Source organism: Molothrus ater, chromosome 20 (genome assembly GCF_012460135.2).
Source record: "Molothrus ater isolate BHLD 08-10-18 breed brown headed cowbird chromosome 20, BPBGC_Mater_1.1, whole genome shotgun sequence".
NCBI classification, from domain to species: Eukaryota; Metazoa; Chordata; class Aves; order Passeriformes; family Icteridae; genus Molothrus; species Molothrus ater.
Window position 1 is genome coordinate 8,543,341 of NC_050497.2, and position 23,650 is coordinate 8,566,990.

Genomic DNA, 23,650 nt, shown 5'->3' on the forward strand with positions numbered 1-23,650 from the left:
GCATGTGTGGATAATTAGTGCTGTTTGCTGGTATCGAATGCCTGCAGGCCTCTGATGGCTTACAAAGCACTTTATTGTTCAAACAGATCCTAAAAGTGCTTTTTATTGATGTTTCAAACACTCCTGCAGTCTATCATTTATCTTTTCAGGGTGCCAAGTGAAACATCAGCCTTAGGAAGCTGCGTGGTCTTAGAGCTTGTCCAGATTTAAGGCCTGGTTTTAGGAGGTGCCACCACCACTGGGGGTGGAAAAGATGAATTTTTAATGTTCCTCCCACCCAAAAACAGGCTGGAATTTGGTGATTTGGGTGGTTTCTGGGCTAGGATGGCACTATTGAGGGTTTTGTTGGCAAAGGGTGGGAAATGGGGCAGTTAGGCCTGAAAATCCAGGATTAAGGTCCTCTGGGAATTCCTGGTGGAGGACGTGGGACCTCATCCCAGGAGCCACTGACACCCTGCTGCTCCTGGGCACTGCAGCTGGGATGTGCCAGTGGAAAATCAACACTTTTTTGGATATTATCCCTCAAACAAGCAGTTTGGAGCCTGATGGTTGGGTACCAGGGGCTCCCACAGAGGAGCTGGTTTGGAGGAGCATTTCCCCAAGGGATGCTAAAGGGGAAATTGGGCTCTGCCACGAGTTTGGGATGCTGCAGGGCTCTCCATCCCTGCTGGCCTGGAGGGGACAGGCAACTTGTGTCCCCTTCCCCTGGCTTGGGGTCCCTCCTGCAGAAAGGAGCAGTAAAACCAGAGGAAAACCGAGCGATCTCCGGGAGGCAAAACTCATCCTTTGGAGCAATTTCCAGCCCTCCAGGCACTCTGTGGGGTTTGGGGAGCTGTGGCTGCTTGTTCCTCACATCCCCCTGGCAGATTTTTGTGTTTCAGTGCTGGCAGGCAGCAGCCCCAGGCTCGTTTGGGGTGATGGATGCTCCGAGGTGCGGGGTCATTTCTCTTCCAGCCCTGGCTCCATTTGGAGTTTGTTTCCCCCCCTCTTTGGATGGGAGGAGGGAGGAGGGGGATGAATTTCTTCCATGGAAAGTCTGAGGAGCAGGAGGCTGATTGCTGAGCCCAGACAGGCTGATGTAATGCTGGAAAGCTGCTCCTCTCTCCAGTGACATCATTGCAAGGTTTGCAGGGCTGCTGTGGATCTGCAGGGACCAGGATGGAGTTTCAGGGGCAGGGAAAGAGCCACAAAGGGATTTGGGAAGGAGCAGCAAATGGATGTGTTTGGGAAAGATGATTTTCCTCAGCTTGAGCAGCAGGGAAAAGCCAAATCCTTGTGCTTTGGGGGAGAAGTTTCCAGCTGAAGGTTTTTGGCAGCATCCCTGAGCAAGATGGAAAAGGGATTTTTGGGAGCAGAGCGTGACAGCGAGCCCTGGCCCAAAGCAGGGCATGTTCCCCTTCCCTGCTCACTTGGGAACCTTGTTCTGTGTGGGAGGTTATTCACCAATTAGTCCTACTTGCATAAAAGTTAAATTTTTTTTGCAGCCTGTAAATAGGAAAAATCCTTTTTTATTTACAAAAGGGCGGTGGGTTTGGATTGTTGCAGTGAATTTGTGGGAAGTAAAGGCTCAGCTGAGCCAAACCCCAGGAGCTGGAGGAAGAGGATGATGAGGCTGATCAGGCTTTGTGTCCTTGTCCAACTGGTGGTGCTCAAGCTCCTGCTTCTCTGTAATTTCAATCTCTTTTGCTATTTTCCTGCCTTTTTTCCCCTTTTCTGAGAGCAGGACAGAGTAAAAACTCTTCCCAACCTAAAAACCTCTGGGCTGACTCCGTGTTCACCCCCTTCCCTCACCACTGAGGCCTGAACAAATGAAACACATGTTCCTCACACATGGTGAGGTCTTTCTAGTCCCTTCTTTTTTTCTTTTTGGAGGCAGTCTGGGCTGCCTGCCAAAACCCAGAGGAAAATCCAAGCCCACTGCAGCCATCCCCAGCGTGCAGGTGTAGTCCTCCCCCTGACAGGGCTGAAATGGAAATATTCCCAATAAACACATCCCCCAGGGATGGGAGCTGGAAGAGGGGATTCCTAATGATTTCTCCAGAAGATTGGATGGGGATTGGGGTGTCTGGGAGTTTTCTATCCCCTGCAAGAACATGGAAAATGAATCCCTGACCGTGGGCTCGTTGTTCTGCACACGCAGCCAGCGCTGGCTGGGGTTCAGGAGGTCAGACCTGCTCGAACAAACAGGGGAAAATGTGGGGGAAATCAGTGCTGAAAGTGACTTTTGGGTGCTGTTCCCTGCTCTGGAATGGCTGCAAACAATGCAAGGCTCTGCTGAGGCTTTGATGCTTCGCAGGAGCAAATTTATCTGCAGGTTTGGTTTGTCCTTCTGCCTGTTTGCTGCTCAGAGAGGGGAAATCTGGGCTGGGGATGCTCAGAAGGGTGAGATCCAAGGGTGAATCTGAGCTGGGGATATTCAGAACTGAAATCCAGGCTGGGGATGCCCAGAAAGGTGAATCCAAGCTCTGGGCATGTTCAAAACTGTGAAATCTAGGCTGGGATGCTCAGAAAGGGTGAGATCTGGGCTGGGGATGTTCAGAACTGTGCAATCCGAGGTCTGGGGATGCTCAGCCTCCACTGCATCCAGTCCTGTTCCTTCATGGGTTTGCTTTGGAGAATCTCCTTTCTGGGATGAATTTCACACCTGATTTTCAGGCCCCAGGGTGCACAAACCCAGCTCCCTTCCTTGGGATGAAAAGTTGGGGTGCTGTTCATGGAACTGTGCAGGTTTTATGCTTACAAAAAAAATCACAGAAAGATCAGCTTTCTCCAAAGATCATCCAAATCCAACTCCAAGGCAAGATTTCATTTTTATTTTTTTTTTAATGCTGAATTTAAGGTGGTAAATGCTGCACGGAATAAATGAAACCCAAACCATTTTTTGTGGCCAAAAAAAGAAAAAAAAACCCAATTGAAAAAAATGCTTTGGGGTGTGAACATTAACAAAGGGCACATTTGAGTTTCCTGGAAAATGAGGGAGGAAGGTGTGTGGATGAGAGGTGTCACACCTATGTTTGCACACCAGCTCAGCTTTCCGTTCCCAGCTCTTGCCCCAGCAGCCAAATTTCCAGCAGTGGTGGGAATTAGCAACAGGAACCTGCACAAAGCCTCCTCCTCGGGTGGTCCCAGCAGGTCCCTGCTCCATGCTTGGGTGATTGCTGCCAGCCAGATGCAGGAAAATCCTTTCCAACCAAAATTTGGTGTTGAGTTGCATTTTCTGAGTGTGTCAGCAGATCTCCCCAAGCTGAGGGCTGTAATCCCATTTCTATCCCCAGATCACTTTGGCAGCCAGGTCTGTTTCCCCCTCCCCTCTTGCCTTTAATCCATAAAACCTGTGTTCACCTCCTGGGGTAGAAAACGTTCCAAGTGCTGATTAAAAGGCTCTGTGCACACAAAACCCCCTTGGTCCTGAGCCACCTTGGTGTGGAGGAAAGCTCAGGGTGGCTCTTGGGGGTGGAAATCCTGTCTGTGGGGCTGAGGAAACAGCAGCTCCACTTCCACTTTAATTTGGCTCTGAGGGAGAAAAAAAAATGGAGTAAAAGCAAGTTTGGGGTACCTCAGGAGGCTGCTGTGGGATGGGACTGGATGCCCTGATGTGCTCTGGAATCCAAAAAGCCTCTGGTGTGGTGGTTTGGGCCGGGGTCCCAGGACAAGGGAAGGGATGAGAATCTTGGCTCCATGTTTCAGAAGGCTGATTTATTATTTTATGATATTTATTGTATTAAAGCTATACTAAAAGAATAGAAGAAAGGATTTCATCAGAAGGCTGGCAAGCAAGAAGAAGAAGAATGATAACAAAAGCTTGTGTCTGACTGAGAGTCCGAGACAGCCGGACTGTGATTGGCCATTAATTAGAAACAACCACATGAGCCCAATCCCAGATGCACCTGTTGCATCCCACAGCAGCAGATAACCATTGGTTACATTTTGTTCCTGAGGCCTCTCAGCTTCTCAGGAGGAAAAAAACCCTAAGGAAAGGATTTTCCATAGAAGATGTCAGTGCCACTCTGGCATTGGGAGTGAGCCCAGGTGGGACTGGGTCACTTTAAGGTCCGTTCCATCCCAATCCGTTCTGGGATCTCAGGATTTCTTTGCTGCCCCTTCCCTTTCTGTCCCAAGAGCAGCTGCTCCTCCAGCCTCTCCTTCCCCAAATCCTCTTTTACCCTTTGCATCCCTGACCTCTGCTGTGGCCAGAGGTGGGAATGGAATCCCCTGGATCTTTGGGATCAACACCTCCCAGGCAGACTCTGTGACCCTTTTTTTACACTAAAACCTGAGCAAGTGCCTCCACTTCAGCTCAGTGACTTCTCAAATGAGTAACTCAATCCAAAAGCTTTGCTTCACTCTGTATTTTCCCCCTCACAATCCACTGGCCTATCCATCCTCCTGTGGGCAGCAGAATTCCTAATTTTCCAGAGATGAAAGGGAAATAAATCAATGTGAAACCAGAGCAGGCAGTGGTGCAGAGGGGGAAGACACAAAGGAGCAGCTTTGTGCCGGCCTTGTAATGAGGGGGAATCAGTTTTTAAACCATCCCTGATGGTTCACACATATGTCATGGAAAAAGAACTCCTCCAGGAGAGCCCTGGGTTATTGGCTGATTATTTGATCTGGAGGGAGAGGGGAAACTTGGAATGGTGTGAGCAGGGCTGGGTGAGGAGCTGGCATCAGGGGGACGGGGTTTGGGGTGGGAGAAGGGCAGCACTCAGTGGGGTGGTGGAGGGAATTAATTGGGAGTTGGGGTCAGGTCTGCAGGAACAGGGAGCCGAGGAGAGGCTGGGCAGCCTGGAATTTGGGACTGAGGGGAGGTTTGGTAGCCTCCCTCTCCAAGGAAGCTCTGTAGTTTCCTGTGGACAGCCTGGATAACAGAGCCCTGCTCAGCTGGGGACAGCAGCCAGGCCGTGGGGACGTTGTCACCTCGGTGAGGTGACACAGAGGGGTGGCACAGCCCAGGCTGTGCCAAGGGAAGGCTGGGCAGCCTCGAATTTGGGACTGAGGGGAGTTTTTGTGCACAGTGCCTCCTCTGCACAAAAGGACAGGCTGGATAACAGGGCCCTGCTCAGCTGGGGACAGCAGCCAGGCCGTGGGGACGTTGTCACCTCGGTAAGGTGACACAGAGGGGTGGCACCTGAGCCAGATTGAAAAGGGATTTTTGGCACCTCGGGCTGTGCCAAGGGGAGGCTGGGCAGCCTGGAATTTGGGATTGAGGGGAGTTTTTGCAGACTGTGCCTCCTTTGCAAGGAAATTCTGCAGTTTCCCGTGGGCCGGGATGTGGGGACGATGTCACCTTGGTAAGGTGACACAGAGTGGTGGCACGGCCCAGGCTGGCCTGCACTACCTGGTGCTCAGAGAGCAGTGGAGGACAAGGGGAAATGGGGCCTTGGGTTTCTTCCAGGGATCCCTAATGAGTGGGATGAGGAAAATGGAGCAAAATCTCTTTTTGAGGCTGGCCTGTGAGCGCAGGGCATTGAGTGTGGGTGTCCTTTGGGGTACCCCTCACACAAAACCAGGGGATTCTTTCAGAATTGCTCCTGGCCCCATCCTCTGCCCATCCCAGCTTCATTCAGTGCCAGTTCCAGGGCTGGCACAGCAGGGCACACAATGCCAGCCATTCATTTGGCCCCATTCAGTTTGCACAGGCCTGGGCTGGGCTTTTGTGGGATTTTTTTCTTTTCTTTTTCTTTTTCTTTTTTTTTTTTTTTTGAAATTTCCACACTGGACACTGAAGGTCAGGCTGACCCTCTGCTCCTTTATGTAAATGCCTCCCACAATGTGCAGGCCATGATTTAATGCAGCTTTCCAGAGGGTCTAAATGAGGTTTTTGGGATGCTGTCCATGGGATTGAGCCTTGCTTGGCACATGGGACACTCGGGGTGGCTCTCAGGGACAGCACCACTGTGTCACCCTGTCCCACTGCTTTGTCCCTGCATGGAAATTTCGTTTCCTGACTGTCAGGATGAGGCTCAAATTGCAAAATCCCATTTTTAGGAGCTCCCTGAGTTATTCTTCATAAGCATATCCAGGCAAGCAAACGTTTTGAGCAAGGATAAAGAGATTTTTTTTTGGTGAATAGTCTCATTTGCTGCTTCAGAAGCATAATCTGACTCGATGCTTCAATTAGGGAACAAAACCACTCCGTGTGAATGTACCTGAGCCAAATCAGCTCCTGTTGGAAAATAATGGGAAGGAACTGCTGGAAAAACTGCTGCTGAGGGGGTTTTTCACACTGGTGGTTTGTTAAAGCTCTGGAATAGAGAATAACTACAAAAAAAGGGTAAAAAAACCTCCATGTTTGAATTCTGGAGAGGTATCTGAGGGATGGATTTTGGGGTTTTGAGGGATCTCTTGCTATGAAGTCCCTCTCACGGGAGGTGGGTTTAATATTATAAACAGATGGAAGGTGCCTTGATTTTAAAAAACCCTGAAAAACTCAGTTTTGAGCAGCTTTTCAAGGATTCCTTTCAAAGTCATCCTCTGGATTCCCACTAGGAATTTATCCTCTGGAGGGGGGAGAAGGCAAAACCAGCTGTGCAGGGTTAAAGGGTTTTACACCACAAAGGATGGATGTGAGAGCAGCGAGAGCTCAGCACACGGTGATTGTGGGGCCTCTATTCTCGGGGCTGTAATTTGTGTGCACAACGACAGAAATGCTGATTTGGAGCCACCAAATGAGGAGTTTGAAGGCAGAAATCACAGAGTGCCAGGCTGCTGTGTGGTCACAGAGTGGGGGGGGGGGAAGAAAAATAACTCCAGGGAGTGTTTGGAGGGGGCAGGAAGGGATTCCAAGTGTGTTGAGAGCAGATGGAGCAGCCGCTGGAAAGGCTCATCTGAGGTGGCAGTGCCAGCCTGGAGCTGCTGACAGGCACCCACAAAAACCCTTGGATCTGCTGAAATCCCTCTGGAAATCCCACAAAACCCTGGAATCTGCCTTAGCTGAGACCTGGGCATGCTCCCTTCCCTCCTCCATCTGTCTTGGGGCTGGAAAATTGAGGAAAATGTTTTGTTTTGTTTTATTTTGTTTTTTCCATGGGTAGGCACAAAGGCAAGGAAAAGTGCTCATTTTGTGGTGCCTCAGCCCATGTTTTTCCAGCAGCTGTGGGAATTGGGAAGCTCAGAGATGCTCTGGGATCAGCCAGGCCTAGATCCCTTCTAATTTGTGCTTTGTGGTTCCCTCAGCTGCTGGTAGGGACATGAAAGGGGTGGTGGGGACATTAAAGAGATGTTTGGTGAGTGCCTGGGTCTGATCAGAGGAGGGCTCAGCACAGCCAAGGCTCTGGGAGGATTTCTTTTCCTGAGCTGTCTGTTTCCATGACATTTATAGCAGTTTAATTATCCTGAGCCTCTTTTCCCTGTCAGAAGTGATTGAAATCAGCCATCAGACAGAAGAATTATTGGGACAGACAGACACACCTGGGGCTGCACACAGGCATCACCCAGGGCTTGGTTTTGGGGGGAAAGCAGCCAAAAAAATGCAGGGTTATCCTAATGAATTCATGAGAAGAGAGAGCTTCCTCATGGCTGCCTTTAAAGCTTCAGATGAAATCTCTCCCCCAGGTTCCTGCTGCCCATGAAGTGAATATTTAGCAGCTGTAAACTGGGTTTACAAACTGGTTTTTGCTCCTTTGGTGAAGGTGTTTCCCTCTAGGAAATGCCTACAACAGCTCTACTCCAACTCTCCCCTCTGGGTAGGATCCTTGCAGGGAGAGATCCAGTCCTGCCTGAGCTCCTTGTAGGGGTTAGAAATGAACTGCTTGGGCCTGGAGGCCCCATTAAAGCCCCAGACAGGAGAGGTTTGAACCTACCCCAGCTCTGAGCCCATCATCCCCTTCCCTGTGGTGTGGCTGTGCCCAGCACACCCCAAACCTGCTTTCCTCTCCTTCCAGCTCCTCTCAGAACCCAGTTTCCCCTCTTTCAGTCCAAACTGGACAGGGGGAGCAGCAGCTCAGGCTCTGTGCTGTGTTCATGGGAGTTTGGGAGGGTTTTCTGCAGGCAGGTTTTTTTTACCTTTTTTTTCTTCCCTTCTCCCCCTGAAATGGGAGGTTCAGCTTTGCCCAGCAGCTCCAAACTAAGCCAGCAGAGGAATTCTTTCTTCCAGTCAAGCTTGGTTTGTGCATGGCTTAATCAGATCCAAATTAGATCCAGTGTGAGGTTCACAACCCAGTGAGAACCCAGCCCCAGCTCCTGTCCTGCAGAGTGACACAAATCCCCCAGAATTACCCAAATCTGGCAGGTTTTTTTCCCTCTCCCAGTGGAGGAGCTGTTGAAGTCAGCACTGCTTGGCACCTGGAGGTGTCACAGGGACAAATATCCAGAATTAGAGAGCCAAGATCAGCCCCAGCCAGGTAGCCACGGCATCCCTGAGATCCCTCAGGGTTATCAGCACCCAGGGACACCCAGGACATTTGCAAAGCCCCTCTGAGGGGCAGCCACCCCACAGCTGCTGCTGCAGAGGGACAATGTTCACTTCAGTGGGATGAAATCTGAACTGCAGCTTAATAAAAACCTGTGGTTCAGGTTGCTGGTTCTTCACATGTGTTCCTGATCTGCTGGGGGGGCTCAGGCCATCTGCTCAGAGCACACAATTCAAAAAAGAAAAGTTCAAAACTGCTCGTTTTGCAAACGTAGAGGCTGACTTTGCTCTCGAGTTTCATTTTCCTATTGTGATGTTCTCTCTTTATTGGGGTGGAGAGGAGTGGGACTGGCAGGGGCTTCTTCTTTCCTTTCTTTCCATTCTTTACCCTTTAAAAACCTGAACTGTGCCATTATTTTTTTCCCCCTCTTTTTGCAAAAGAGCTGCAGAAATCTCTCCTATTATTTTTGCCTCTCCTATTATTTTTGCCTCAAATGATTTTTGCCTGTGCTAGCACACAGTGCTTGGCCAGGGTGGAGGGAAGCAGGGAAATATAAAGCAGCCTTTTGTCCCAGCAGCCCCTCTCCCAGTCCAGCCACCCTTCCAGACTGGGCCTGCAGCCCCATCCTGCTTTTTGTGGCCAGAACTGATTGTTTTGCACCCAGAAACCCCAGGAGATAAATTGTGGTTTGTTCAACAGACATAAATACATAAAAATAGCCCAGCAGAGTGGCTGAGCAGGTTGTTGATTTAAGGATCTCTCTCTCTCTCTCTCTTGAGGTGTTTTTTAGCAGCTTTGTTATTTTTTTAAGGCACCTTGGCTGCCTTTTCCTTTTCCTGCAGTCCCCACTGCCTGGCTGCTTTTCCCTGGCTGCACCTCCCCGTCCCACTGAGGTGAGATGCAGAGAAATCCAGCTTTAAGAAGGACCTGGAAAAAAGGAAAAAGTGAAAAGCAGGGGGGAAAAGGAAAGTGAAAAGCAGGGAAAGCGAAGTGGAAGCGAAACCCCAAATCTTGCCAATGTTTGGTCCCAAAGGGCTGCAGTGGTGATGCCACCAGGCTCCCAGGGCTGATGTCAGCCAGGAGGAAAACCAGAAGCCACAGAATCATTTTTCCTCAGGGTGGGTCCTGCTCTCTGGTGGAATTCCCTGCAGCAAAAGCTAAAAAAAAACCACTAATAAACCACTTTTGTGCTGTGAAGGGGAGCGCACAGCCCACGTCTGGTGGTTTGGAGCCCCAGACATGAGTCAGGGGACAGCTGGACACATCCCCTGCCTGGGAGGGACCTGCCAGGCCCAGCATGCAGGGACAGGACGCTCAAACCTCTCTCCACTTTTTCCTGCTTGTGTTCCCCACCTCAAATCTTCCATTTTCTCCAGAAAATCCCAGCTGTGGTGCTTGTGCAGCCTGGCTCTGTCCCCCCGTGAGGGAGGGCTGGCTGTGACCGCCCTGCTGAGGGGTGCTGTGCCCTTCCCAAAGTGCCTTTTCCAGCTTGGAAAACCAAGAAAAACCCCTGGAGAAATGCACTGCTAGGGTGCTCAGGGGGAGCTCAGGGCTGTGTTTGCTTTAGGGTTATTAGGGTTATTTAGGGTTTTTGACTCTGGGATTGGGTGGGAAGTGTCCACCTGGAAATGGGCCTTGTGCTGCTGCCTCCTGCCCTGCCAGGGAGTCCTTGACGGGTATTTGGGTGTTGGCAGAGCGACAGCTCCTTCAGGAGAGCTTTCCAGAATTAGCAAAGCCATCTGGCTTTTGTTCCCCGCTCAGGGAATGGCCTGTCCTTCCCTTCCAGCCAGGAGTCCTTGCTGAGCTGCTCCCCAGCTGGGTTTGGGATGGCACACACAGGCAGACCTCAGGTGTTCTGTGGGCTCTGCAAGCAGCCCTTTGCTCCAAAAAACCTCTTCATTTTAAGGCAGGATTGAATTGAATCGATTAATTGAATTTTAAACCACAGCCACGAGGCTGCAGGTCCAAGGATGCAGCAGCTATGGGGGGAAAAACAGGATCTGGTCTCGTGTTGGGGCAGGGCTGGGTGTTGGGGACAGCATGGAGAGGTGCCAGGCTTCAGGGGAGGGGACAAGGAGGGGACAACACTTCCCTGGCCCGTTCCTTCCAGCCCAGCAGGCAGGAGGAGCAGCGAGCTCGGGGATCCTCACAGGATGGGAAACGGCCTTCCTCCCTGGGACTGTAAAACAGAAAGGTTGGGCAATTAGCAGAGAGGTTAATTAGCACCCAGCCAGAGCGCTGATGCTCCTCTTGCTGCTGTGGGCAGGGGAAGAGCTCGTGGGCTGTGCTAATTGCAGAGTTTGTGCTCTGCAAGCCCAAAATCAGGGATGCTCCTGCCCGGGCTGGGCTGGGGCTGCAGCACTGGGCTCAGGGTGTCACCAGCATCAAATGTGGCACCAAACCCTCTCAAGGGCTGGGGAAAGTTTCTCTTTTTCATTGCATCTCTGTGTGGGGACCCCAGGGAAACCCTAAGCCCAGTGCTGCACCCCCAGCCCAGGCTGAGCCAGGAGCATCCCTGGTCCCAGGGCTTCACTGTGGTCCCCACACAGAGATGCAGTGAAAAACAGAAACTTTCCCCAGCTCTCAAGAGGGTTTGGAGCCACATTTTGTGCTGGTGACACTTTTCTCTCTCAGCTCTGCTGAATTAAACCTGGTTTTTCCAAAAAGGGCTGGGCAGAGGCTCCTGTGTGAGTGCCCAAAGCAGCAGGAGCTGTTCTTGGGGTAACCCCAGAGCAGCCCCATCCAGCCCTGCAGCCCCTCTGAGCAGGATGGGGACACAAACACCCAGCTGGATTTAGCCAAACCACCAGCAATGTGTAGCTGAGTCACAGCTGCGTGCGAGTCAAGCTTTTCTCTTTTAAATTCATTATTATTTAGCCAAACTTTCAACAATTACCTTCCCATGCTGCAGTGCCCAAAGGAAGCTCTTTAGGCAGCAGCTGCTCTGTCTGTGGGGTCACTCCTGGCCAGGAGAGGGCTCAGGACATGGGGACAGGGACTGGGGGGATGCTGAGGCTTTGTCTGACCCCTTTGCTGCATTTTTGCTGCTTTCCTGGAGCTGCTGTTTCAAGGAGGGACTCTGGGATGCTCTGAGCACCTCTGATTTTTGGGGTTTCCCCGTGGCAGAGCTGTGGTGGTTCCTGGGCCTTTGCTGATGTCTCCAACACCACTCCAGGCTGGAGCTGGGCTGTGAGAATCCCTGGGAAGTGCTGGTGACAGGATTTATCAAGTGGAACAGCTGAGGGCTGCCAGGCTGGCTCCAAGACAGGGATTAGGGGTTTTTGAGCTTCCACTTCATCCTGGAGCTGCACTGAACCCCTGCCCCTCTCCAGCCTCTGCCTGGGTTTGGGGTTATGGAGCCAGGGAGTTTGTCAGGATAAACTTCAGTGATTCCCAATAATTGGGAAGATTTTACATTATCACCCTTCACCCTGGGCCTGTGTTTCTCCAGTTGAAATGCAGGAGTTTCCAGCATCCAGCAGGATTTTCCCTTAGGGACGCTGAATCTCAGAGTTTTGGGGTGAGGCCCTAACCCGAGTCCAGTTAATGAACAGTGGGAGCCCTGAAGAATCCCAGGATTTAGGGAGCTGCTGCCAGGGCCAGATGAAGTCACTCTGATCCTCCTCTCCAGCTGGTTTATTTTTCATTGAACCACAACGATTCCTCTGAGTTCTTGAAGTTGATGTCATTGGAAGTGATGTGACATTTTTTTTTGCAAGCATATAGAATAAGTGTTAAAAAATGCTCCAGAAAGAGCTTTTCCAGCCTTGTCTGGGAGCTGGCTGGGGACTTGAGTTAAACTGGCTTTGATGGAACTTAATCCATAAAGCAAATGAGTCATCAGGCATAAATGGCTTTACCATAAATGTCAGGCAGATCCTTACTGCTCCTGACAGTTAGCACTTCCATCTGTCTGGTGGAGCAAATGAAACCCTCACAACTCACGGTCCTGCTCAGAAATGTGCTGTCCTGCCTCTTCCTCTGCACCAGAAGTTTTAGGAATAAAGGCCAAAGTGGGATTTATCCCTTCCTTTTAAGCGCTGCCTCTCCTAATCTATACAATTGTGGTTATTGGCAGGCAAAAAAAAAAAAAATTGAATTTTTTATTCTCCGCTTGAAATTTTTTTTTTTGTTAAGCCAGCAAAACACAACTGAGCTCAGCCTCTGGATGCTACCAAGTGCTCCAGGCACTGGAGAACTTCCTTGAGCCTTTTGCCCAACTCATTGCCAGGCCAAAAAAGAGCTTTACCCACTGTGTGGGTGGCTGGGGGATGCTGCTGGTGACTTCCACAAAGCAACTGCAGAGTGTTTCCGTCTTGCTCCCTGCCTGAAATAACTCATTACTTGAAAACAAGTCTTTGATTTGGCTGCTCGGGCCTTTAAACCCCTTTATTGGTGCATTTTTCAGTTGTCTCTCTTGGAAAACCCTGTCCCACACCGATCCATGCGTGTGGATTAACGGGATCTTTGTTAGTGCTGCAAAAATCCAGCTGGGAAGGAGATTTTGGGCTGGTTTGTGACCAAACCAGGGAAACAAACGGACACTTGAGGGTGGAATGGGAGCAGGGCTGGCTCCCCTTTGCCAGGCAGGATCCCTGGGTCCCTGGGCACAATTTATTAGCAGCAGCACACTGGAGAGGACACAAAAGGCTCCCGAACCTCCCAGCGCGGCTGGCTCCATTGAAAGTTGCTTTTTAAATCTCAGAAATGGGGCTCTTGACAGCAGAGCTTTGTGCAGCTTTTGTGAGGTGCAGATAGTGGGGCTTTTTATGGCAGCCTAAATTAGCCCCTTTTATTGTTTGCTGCTGAGGGATGAGGTCAATTGACTGGGAATCTCGCTAACAAGGTTTTTACTCCTGGCTGCTTTTTACAAGTGTTAGCACGGGGTATCCCCCGGTGCTGGGCGCTTGCTGAGAGTGAAACAAAGATGAATGGGCTGAGCTCTCCTCCTTTCCCCCTCCCCTGAGCTGCTCAGCCTCTGTGCTGGACCTCGGGTGCTCCCAGTTTGGGCTCTCAGTTGTCCCTAATTCGGTACTCCTGGGTTTTGCATTGGTTCTCCTGAATTTTGAGTCAGTTCAGCCTTGGTTTTCCTGAATTTTGCATTGTTTGAGCCTTGGTTCTCCTGGATTTTGAATTGGTTCAGCCTTGGTTCTGCTGGGTTCTGCTTTGGTTCAGCCTTGCTTCTCCTGCAAGGAGATTCAAAACTGGGTTTTGAGTCAGTTCAGCCTTGGTTTTCCTGAGTTTTGCATTGGTTCAGCCTTGGTTCTCCTGGATTTTGCATTGTTTGAGCCTTGGTTCTCCTGGGTTTTGCATTGGTTCTCCTGCGTTTTGCATTGGTTCATCCTTGGTTCTCCTGGATTTTGAATCAGTTCAGCCTTGGTTTTCCTGAGTTTTGCATTGTTTGAGCCTTGCTTCTCCTGGGTTTTGCATTGTTCAACCTTGGTTCTCCTGGGTTCTGCTTTGGTTCAGCCTTGGTTCTCCTGGATTTTGCATTGTTCAGCCTTGGTTCTCCTGGGTTCCGCTTTGGTTCTCCTGCATTTTGCATTAGTTCAGCCTTGGTTCTCCTGCATTTTTCAGGCTGGAACAAGCCAAGGATGAGCTCTGGGCAGGGTGATTGGCTGGGTTTGAAAAGGAGAGGGGCAGCAGCAGCCTGTGAAGCGTGGTGAGCTCTGGCGGAGCCGTCTGATGCTTTTTCCTGGCGCTCCCCACGTCCCACATTTATTCAGTTGTGCGCTGATTTCCCCAAGTTCCTGACCCAGAATGAGCAGGAAGCTTCCCCTGCTCAGCCTCCCCCTCTCACCCAGCACAAACTGTGGGGCCCACGCTGTCCTTGGGTGTGTTGAGGTTCAGTTTTCTGCAGGAATTTGCAGGTGGTTTTGTTTTTCATATTCTCCAAGGCTGAGGATGCCCAGGCAGGGTGGGATCAAGGTTTTTCCCCATGCATAGCTCAGGAGCTGCCGTCAGCTGAGACTAAAAACAAACCCAGCTTTAGCAAATTCTCTTCTGCTTAACCTTTGGCACTGTGTTTAGCCAGGATGCCTTTCCTTGCTTTATCTGTTCCTTGAGGAAACGCAGCTCCAGCCCTGCTCGCTTATGGGATGCAGCCTATCAGCTCTCCATGAGGTGTAAATCCAACCTTATCAGGGAGAAAAAGCTTTTTCAGCCTCCCCTGCCTCTTGGAGACAAGTCCCAGGTCTGCTTTGGGGCTGCTTTATTTCAGCTTATCCCAGCAATGCCAGGCACTTCCCATCTTCCCATGGAAAACTGGGAGCTTTAAGCACCTGAGGGAGAGGAGGGCCCAAGTGGCTTAGCTGAGGTGTCAGGGAGGGCTGGCTGAGGTCCTGGGGGCCGAAATAGCAGCTGGAAGATTTTTCACATCAGCCACAGATTCCTTGGTCGAGTTGGGTATTCCCTGCTGGAGGGAAATCCAAAGGAACAGGTTTGGAGCTCTGGAGTGCCTTTGGGGACAGGGATGGTTTTATAATTTATGGCCTGAGTAACCCCATAACACCCCCAGGACCTGGGGTCCTGGAGGTCCCACCATGGACCAATGGGTCCCATGGGCAGGTGGTGGCCAGAGCTGCTTGGATAAAAGGAAATATTTTACAAAAATAAAAAAAAAAATTCAATCTTGGACTATTTCATTTCCCCAATAATCTTAGCCCAGTTTTGGTGGTTACATTGCAAAAGAAAAAGCTGGAATAGTAATGGCAGGACTGGATTTATATTAACAAAAAAAAAAAAAAAAAAAAAAAAAAAAAAAAAAAAAAGAAAAGGGAAAGGGAAAGAAAGATGTTTCTTGTTTTAAAAGTGGAAAATTGAAACCCGCTTTGCAGACATTTCTGTTAATTTTGTAAAGGTTATTCACTGGAAACAATGACTAATGAGCTTCAATGAATGCTCTTTGAAGGGTGACTGGGGTAGGTCTGAGAGGTGCCCAGATGTTCCTGAGCTGCTGCAGGGAGGGAAGTGACAACCTGGGAATGGAGGAGGGAGCTCCAGGCAGCTCTGAGCTGCTCCTTGCCCAGCAGATCTCTGCCCAAAATGTTAGCAGCATTCCCTTTTTTGGGGGCAAGTCAGTGGGCAAGTCCATGATCCAGTCACACCAAGGCAGATTTGGCCCAAAATTTCAAAAATATCCTTTTCCACAGGGCTGTTTGCCAGTCTGGCCAGGCTCCCTTTGGAGCTTCTGGTTCCTATTACCGCCCAAATCATCCTCCCAGTTTTGCTGTAAGGCTCCTGCTTTTCCCCCTGATGCTTTAGCCTTGTTTGTCTATTATTAAATAAGAATTTTTTTTTTCCCTCCCCTAATTAAAGTATCAGCTCTAAGCATCCAAGTAGTAAAGTCTTATGTAACTGTCTGCTGAATGAACTGGATTTTGGCATCGTGGTTGAGCAGCGTGGTGGCTCTTTAGGAAACTCAAGAGCAATTTCTGCTCTGACCTTCTGGCTGTGGCTGTGTCGGCCTTCAGGGAGCAGCTGCTCCATTAACCAGCCCTGGTGCCTAATGAGCTTCCTCTGCACCTGGGTTTTAGTATAAAAAGGCCTCCCTTTGGCTCTTTTCTGGGTCTATCAGATGCATTTCTAATCTCTGGCTGTGTCTGTTGTGGGTGGAACATAGAGGTAAGGAAAGATGCAAAAAAAACCGGGGGTGATATGAGACCAGCTGGTGGGGTGGGAGAAGCAGAGAAGTTTTGAGGCCAAAAAGCAGCTTTTGGGACTGGCCAAGGTGACTTTGCAGCCCTGCATAGGACCAGGTGGAAAGGAGTTGTTTTATTGCTGATTTGGGGGGGGGGGCACAAAGCCCTTTTATTTTTATTTTTATTTTTCCTGCACTTGCCTTGCTTGGGGCTGCCAGCGCTGTTGTACTGGGTGATTTGTGTTTTGGGGAGGTGGATTTTGGGCTGGGCATGAAGCACGGTGGGTTCACACCTCGTGGAGCAGCCCAAGAGAAGCAGCTGCTCCCCTAGACATGGAGCTTTTCCCCTGGCTCATCGCAGGGGATGTGCCCCTGTCAGGAAGGCGGCCCTGCCACGCGTTCTGCTTTCCGTTTCTTTGTGTTTCTGGCTTTGATCGCAGCCCCAGGCTGGTGCCTGCAGGAGCAGCACCCACCTCTGACCCTCTGTGCTCCCTCCCTGCAGGGTGACATCCAGCAGCTCCTGATCGTGGCGGACCCGCGGGCAGCCCTGGAGTACTGCGAGCACTACAGCCCCGACTGCGACACCGCCATCCCCGACTCCCCCCAGTCCCAGGACCCCAACCAGGATGAATACGTGAGTCTCTGCGGAGGGTTTGGGCTGTAACCACCCATATTTGGGTTTATTTCACCCTCTCAAACACGTGGCTCCTTCCTCGTGCTCAGCTTCCCCACGACTTGTCTCCAGCGTCCAAGACAGGGATTGTTTTTAGGATTTGCACGTTCTGGGTTTGGATCTTGGGAGTTTCTCTTCTTTCTGAGCTCCTTCCGTTTCCAGAGACTCAAAGGAACATCCTTTTGGAGCTCAGAAACACAGGAGAGACAATGTGAGCCAAGTGTGGATTACTGACCTTCCCTAGCAGCTCCAGCCCTGTCCAGATCAGCACCTGTTTCTAAATTTCCAGTTATGCTGTTGGACTTGTAAAAGGATTAAACAGTTATTTCTCAATATTCTGTGAAACAACGGGTGTTAAAGGAGGGAGAACCATTTTTCCCCTGGATTTCCTTTTAATCTCATTTTGGCAGAAATGCTTCCAAGTCATCCCTGGGAGCTGCTGTGCCCAATAATTTTTGTACGAAGGGTTCACCCCAGGCCTTTTCCTTAAAAAAAGGAAACACTATAAAAAAGGCTGGTGGAGGGTGCATTTGCATGTTTGCTGCCCAATCAGAAATGTCTGGGTGTGGCTGAATTTAATGAGCATCACCTGAATTTTGCCCTTTTTAAAGAGGTCTCGGCTCGCTGCAGTTGCTGTCTGGCATCCTGACATCCTCTAGGGCTGATTTGCTTTCAGCTGAGCCCAGACCTGCAGGGTCAGGGAATCCCCACAAACCAGTAATGTCATCAGCCCTGCCAGTTTATCTTTGGGATTAAATTAATCCAGCACCTAAGCAGGGCTTTGGGATGCTCACGGCGAGGCACAGCCCCGGGCAAGCGCCGCGGCCACTCCGCCAGCGCTTCTGCAGAAACAATAAATAGCACAAATAAAACAGCACTTTGGTGGAAATCTGTGGCAGCAGGAAAATAAAACTCCTCTTTTGGAGCCAGCAGTCCAACAAGAGCTGGCTTGTCCCGAGGCTGTGTTGCTCAATGTAGGAGCAGCTCCACGCGCCGGCGGCCGCTGCCAGGGAGAGCTGGGCTGGCGAGGAGCGGGGCCGTGCCCGCCTGGAACCAGCCTCTGTTTGGGTTTCTTGCTCAAGAGTGAGTGACTGATGCCTTGTGGGCAAGGCTGCAAGGATCTGCTCCTCCAAGGCCTCCAGCCTGCAGGCCTGGGGTGGCTGGGCAGTCACAGGGGCGTTGTGAGTGCAGGAATGGTGCCAGAGCGGCCACGGGGCTCGGGGGCTTTCTGCCCCTCTCTCAGGGAGTTCAGGTGTGGCAGGTCTGGGAGGTTTCAGCAACCCAAGGTTGAAAAACTATCATGGAGTCACTGGTTTGGGTTGGAGGGATCTTAAAGTTTACCAGATTCCATCCCTTGCCAGGGCAGCGTCGCATCCTGCAATCCCACATTCCTCCACATCCAGCCTGCTCTTGGACACTTCCAGGGATGGAGCAGCCCCAGCTGCTCTGGGTGACCCATTCCAGGGGAGAATTTCTCCCAAATATCCCCTTGGACACTTCCAGGGATGGAGCAGCCCCATCTGCTCTGGGTGACCCATTCCAGGGGGGAATTTCTCCCAAATATCCCATCTAGACTCGTGGTGCAAAGCTGTGATGTCCACAGGAGCTGGCAGGGACACGCTGGGTGCTCCCCGCTCATTTCCTGCTTCTCCTCCTCTCCCTGCAGTACACGGACGGGGAGGGAGAAGGTGACACTTACTACTACGAGTACCCTTACTACGAGGACGTGGATGAAGCTGTCAAACCAGAAACCCCCACCACCAAACCCAGCCCTCCTGAAGTGGCTGCTGGAGAGAAACCCGAAACCAAGCAGGTACTGAGGCAGGTCCTGGCAGGGGTGTGGGCGCTGAACCTTTGTAAAGGGGAGGATGATGCAGAACGATTTTGTTGCTCTGATTGTGGCGCTTTATTTCCCACGTGTGACAGGATTATCCAGCTCCCACAGCACCCCCTGAGAGAGGGAACCCCGGGAAGCAGGCCAAGGAGGATGGAGCAGTGGATGATCCCCTGGTTGATGAGTACAACTACGAGACCATCAACGAGGAGTATTTTACTCCCATGCCCTATGAGGATATCAACTACAACGAGGAAATCGATCCCCAGGGTGGCCTCACTGAAAATGCAGTGGAAGCTGAGCTCCCCACGAGCACTGTCGTCACCTATAATGAGACTGATGTAATTTTAATTCATTAATTTTAATTTTTTTTTCAATTAATTCTGCTGTTTCATAGCCCTGGAAGCAAAGGGGACGGGAGCAGCCAGATGGTAAATCCATAAGTGGTTCAGGCAGCTGCAGGGAGAGGAAGTTTCTTGGAAAATGTTTTCACTCCAGATTTTTCAGGGTGGGGAACGCAGATATTTAGAATTTGGTTAAGGATTATTCCCCTGGAAAAAGCTGCTCATATTGACATCTGCATTTCCTGGGGTGAAGTGGTTGTCTGACAAAAAAGAAAAATGAGGGTTGCTGTTAAAATCTCAGTAAAAGCCTTTTATCCCAAAGTTATTAATATAAATCCTTAAAATGTTGATTTGCTGGAGAACATCAATATTTTTCATTTTGCCATTTTCCCTGAAAAGCATTTTTATGTTTTTCAGTTTGTTTTATTTTAAAAAAACACAACATTTCAACACTGGAACAAAGCCTTGATTCCAAAACTGCTGCATCCACGTGGAGTGAACTCCTTTATTCTGTGCATGGATCTTCTCAGGGCTGGGATCAGCCCAAACCCCACAGCTTTTGCTGCTGGAATATTGAACTTTTACCTCTCCACACTTCAATATCCTCCAGCTGAAATGCTGCACTCGAGACCCCCCCCCGTGCTTAAGTTCTTGCTTTTGATGTTGATGCTGAAATAGGTGAATGTCGGTGAGACTGAGATGAATTTTTGGGGAGCTGGGTGCTGTGGGGCTCACAGAGCAAGGAAATAATGGCATTAAATGGGCAAATCCTTCATTACCCAGGAGCAGCAGCAAGGGAATCACAGGTGGGAGAACATGGAATTGCTCTCTGAGCAACCTGCTCTGGTGGAAGATGCCTCTGCCCATGGCAAGGGTTTGGAACTGGATGAGTTTTCAAGTCCTTCCAGCCCACACCATCCCATGTCTCTGTAATGCTTCCAAATCCCATCCTAATTCCCAGGAAAAGCTTGGGGGTGCTTTCTCCAGTGGAGAATAATTTGTTGTGGGGCTGTCACAATTCAGGACTGGCAAAAGAGACAGCAAAAGTTGGCCAGGATCCCTGGAGGTGGAGATTTGAGGGAAAAGGTGTCAGGGAAAGTGTCCAAGCGAAGATCTGAGCAGCTGGAGAGAGGCAGGTGCAGATCCAAGGGCAGGGGGGATCCAGTCCAGCCAAAATGTGGTGGAGGAGATTGGAGAGCCCAAAATGATGCACAGGGAGGAAAGGAAAAGGCTCCAGGAATTGAGGGAGACAACAGGAGGGAACCCATGGATGGGAAAGTTTTCCATTTCCTGACCAAGAGCCCGAAATCCTTGGCCAAGCTTGGATTTCTAAGAGAGAGGAATTAAAGATTGGATAGAGGGGCATTAAATATAAAAGTGGGAGAAGAAGTAAGAGGCTTCAAGGGCCACTTTAGTTGTTAAGGAAAGGAAATAGAGGAGGAAAGCTCAGGCAGGGAACTGCCCACTTACTCCAAATATCATCTTTCCATGCAAATAGACCTGAGGACCTCAATTAAAATATCAAACCAGACATTTTTGATATTCATTTCATGTAATTTGCTGTTATCCTCAAAGCCTTAGAGGCAGATGAGATTTTTTAGATTAGGGTTTTAAGGTTTCAAAGTGCAGAACCAGGTGAAATATTTCAGCCAGGATAAAAGGCAGGGGTGTGATAGCAACAGATCCATTTGAACCAGCCCAAAGGAAAAACAATCCTGGCTTTTCCAAGTTTTCTAATTAAATAATTGCCAAAGTATAATTTCTGCCAAGGCCAGTTGGTGTTTGCAGATATAAGAGAAGGTGGGCTGGTGAGTACCTTAGTTCTAGGTTTAATCTTAATTTAAAACCTCCTGAATTCAGACCCAGATGTTCATGTTTATGACTCCTGAGCAGTTTTGGCACAGAAAGAAGTCTGGAAGTTGTGATGACACTGAAGTGACTTTGAATCTGTAGTAGTGAGGAGCTCTTTCTCTAGGAAGCACTGGAGAGAATTCAATTCCTGGACTATTTTGGTCATTACCTGGGTAGGGAAGAAACCAAATCAAGCTCAGCAGCACATGTTGTTCTTTGCAGGCTGCTCAGAGCGAGGGGTGCCAAAGGGCTGAGCCTGCCAGGCTGCTGGGAGCACAGGGAGATGGAGAGCAGCAAGGAAATTCTGAGCCTTGTCTGGATGTCCTTGCTGTGCTCCGTGGCATCTGAAGGGATTCTGAGAGGATTCAGGGGTTGAGGCACCGGATTTGGAACAACTTCTGCTCCTTGGATGGGCCCAGGCGCAGATTGGATCCCAGACTAAACAAACAGGAGGCTCTCGCAGAAGTGAACTTGGGTTTTTCCACATTTCCTGTGTAACTGGACACTGACAGTGACACATCCTGGGTTTGGTGTGCATCTGAAATCTGGGAACGGATGTGGGACTCCTTGGCCTTGATAATCCAGGGTCTCCAGCACAGGGGCTGTGAGAGATGAGGAGGATTTGGAGCCTGAAACTTCCATTACCTCTTCCTTCAGGCATTTTCAGTTTGCAGGGTCCTCCTGACACAAGCTTTGTGCTGTGTTGTGTTTTCCTCACTCCAGCTTTTCTACTCTCAGTGTTTTACTGGGGATCAGTGAAGAAATCCCAGGGAAAGCCAGGGTGTGTATTTGACATGAAGCTGCTCCCATCTGTCTTCCTGCTGTTGGAGAAGTCACAGGAGACTTAAAAATTCCAGAATTTAACTTTTCCCCGGGTTTTCCCCTTGTCACTGTTATTATAAAGCATCCCCATTTTACAAAAGTCAACCCCTTGATCTAACAGCAATTAATATTCCAGCATGGAGAGAACTCCAGCCTGACCCATTGCTGCTCTTTCCTCTCCAGGCTGCTGAAGGAGGGGATGACCTGGACAAAGATTTCACTGAGGAAACCATAAAGGAATATGATGGGAATTATTATGACAGTTATTACGACCGGACAGCCTCTCCTGACATTGGCCCAGGCATGCCAGCCAACCAGGACACCATCTACGAAGGGGTGAGAGGCTTTCTGCTCCATCCAGCAGCATTCTGCTTCAAAATGTTGGTCCTTCCATAACTTAGAGCAGAATTAGTGCAAAAAAACAACCAGGATTCGCCCACCTGCAACTTGTATTTAAACAAGGAGGAGATGCCCTGGGTGTTTCCTGCAGGGTTGTGCCAGGATCTCCAGTTCCTGCTGGGGTTGGTGGTGGTGATAGTGATGATGATGATGGTGATGATGATGGTGATGATGGCAGTGTCCTCTCTGACTGTCTGGTTTGTGTTTCCCTTGTCCCACAGATTGGTGGCCCCCGGGGTGAGAAGGGGCAGAAGGGGGAACCTGCCATCATTGAGCCGGTAAGGAGCACCTGAGTTTGGGGTTTTGTTGGTTTTTCCCCCCCTCCCCATGGAAAAAGGTGCAGAGAATTTGTTCTCATTGGGACAGCTGGGAGAAAAACTCCCCATGAAAGAATTCCCTGGTTCATTGAATCTAAACCACTGTAATTATATAATTTTATTTGAAAGCTTCAAGGAATGACCTAAATCGTGAAGGAAGTGCAAGAATTCCCATGAAATCTCTCCTTTAGCAAAATAAAACCTGGGACTGGAGTGTCGGGCAGGGGGCAGCTCTCATCCCTCAGGGGTTTGGGAGCATCCAGGTTGTGTCCTGCCCTGAGCTCCCAGCCTGGGGCTGGCTTTAATTGGGCCACCAATGGGAATAATTTTATCCCTGTGGGAATAAAAGGGATAGAAAATAAACCCCTGCAGCACAAAGCTGTGGAGAGAGAGGTTTGCTCCTGCACCAGCTCCACAGCCCCACAGCTCTTCCTTTGTGGAACCCTCTTCCTTTGTACTTCTGGCCTGATTTTGAGGTTGATTTTCCTTCTAAAGAACAATTCCCAGCTGCCTGTGCCCTCTGCAAAAGCTGTGGGTGCCCAACCCAGCACCCCGAGGTGGGGAAGGAGCCTCGTGGTGGGGCTGCCTCAGGGGCTCCTGTGAGCAGAGCAAAAGGCTCTTGGTAAATTCCCATTTTTCCCCTCTCTGTGTGCCAGGATGCCCGGGTGCCCCGTTCCTGCTCCTCCCAGGCTGGAATTGGGGATCAGCTCCTCGCACCCACCTGCCCCAGCCCCGTCCCTGCGGGCTGAGCTCCTGCTGGCTGCACACCCACAGTTCAATTAACCTCATTTTCCTTGGCAGAGGGCCAGCACAGCGCTTCCCGTCATCCTCGGGCCATTATTTCCCTTTTAATTTTTCCTCCTTTTCCTCTTTCACCTGAAATTTCTGCAGGTGCTGGGGGTGCAGTAGCGTGGCTTCAAAACTCTGATTTAGCCCCTTGTAAAAACATTTCTGACCCTTTCCCTCCTCCTCTTCCTTTCTGGGTCTCTCGCTCTGCAAACAAAAGGAGGAGCTGGCGATTTCCTTATCAGAGGGGTGGAAAGGGAAGGGAAGGGAAGGGGGGCAGCCAGACCCCACGAAGATGATGGCAGAAACCCAGCCTGAAAAGCTACAAAGCAAACAAAATAGTTAAGTTTAATCATCCAGAAGGAATTTGGCCGCCTTTGCTATTTCAAAACACTGGAGCATGGATGGCTTTTGCCAGAAAGTAAACAAGACCAAATGCTGCCTTGTCCCTCTCCCTGCAGCTCCTCTTGAGCAGGGAAATTCGGATTTGCTGCGCTCTTTAGCTCTTTTTTTTTCTTTTTTTCCCCCAGTTTTTGATGGGAGCTGCAGGAGAAGGGAAATAAAACCCAAGCACAAAGTTGGATTCTGGTGGATTTTCACTCCTTGCCTTTCAAACCCAGCTGTCCTTCAATCC

At 50.1% G+C, this 23,650-nt stretch overlaps 1 protein-coding gene across 2 annotated transcripts in view; it reads left to right on the plus strand.

Annotated features, from left to right (window-relative positions):
* Positions 1 to 23,650, plus strand: part of COL5A1 (collagen type V alpha 1 chain) — a 134,191-nt gene that overhangs the window by 41,082 nt on the left and 69,459 nt on the right. For both annotated transcript variants that reach the window (XM_036394064.2, XM_036394065.2), the window contains exons 5-9: positions 16,493 to 16,624; positions 18,330 to 18,476; positions 18,590 to 18,838; positions 21,698 to 21,850; positions 22,135 to 22,191. In XM_036394064.2, the coding sequence (XP_036249957.1) occupies positions 16,493 to 16,624; positions 18,330 to 18,476; positions 18,590 to 18,838; positions 21,698 to 21,850; positions 22,135 to 22,191 (738 nt within the window). The remainder of the gene's footprint in view (positions 1 to 16,492; positions 16,625 to 18,329; positions 18,477 to 18,589; positions 18,839 to 21,697; positions 21,851 to 22,134; positions 22,192 to 23,650) is intronic.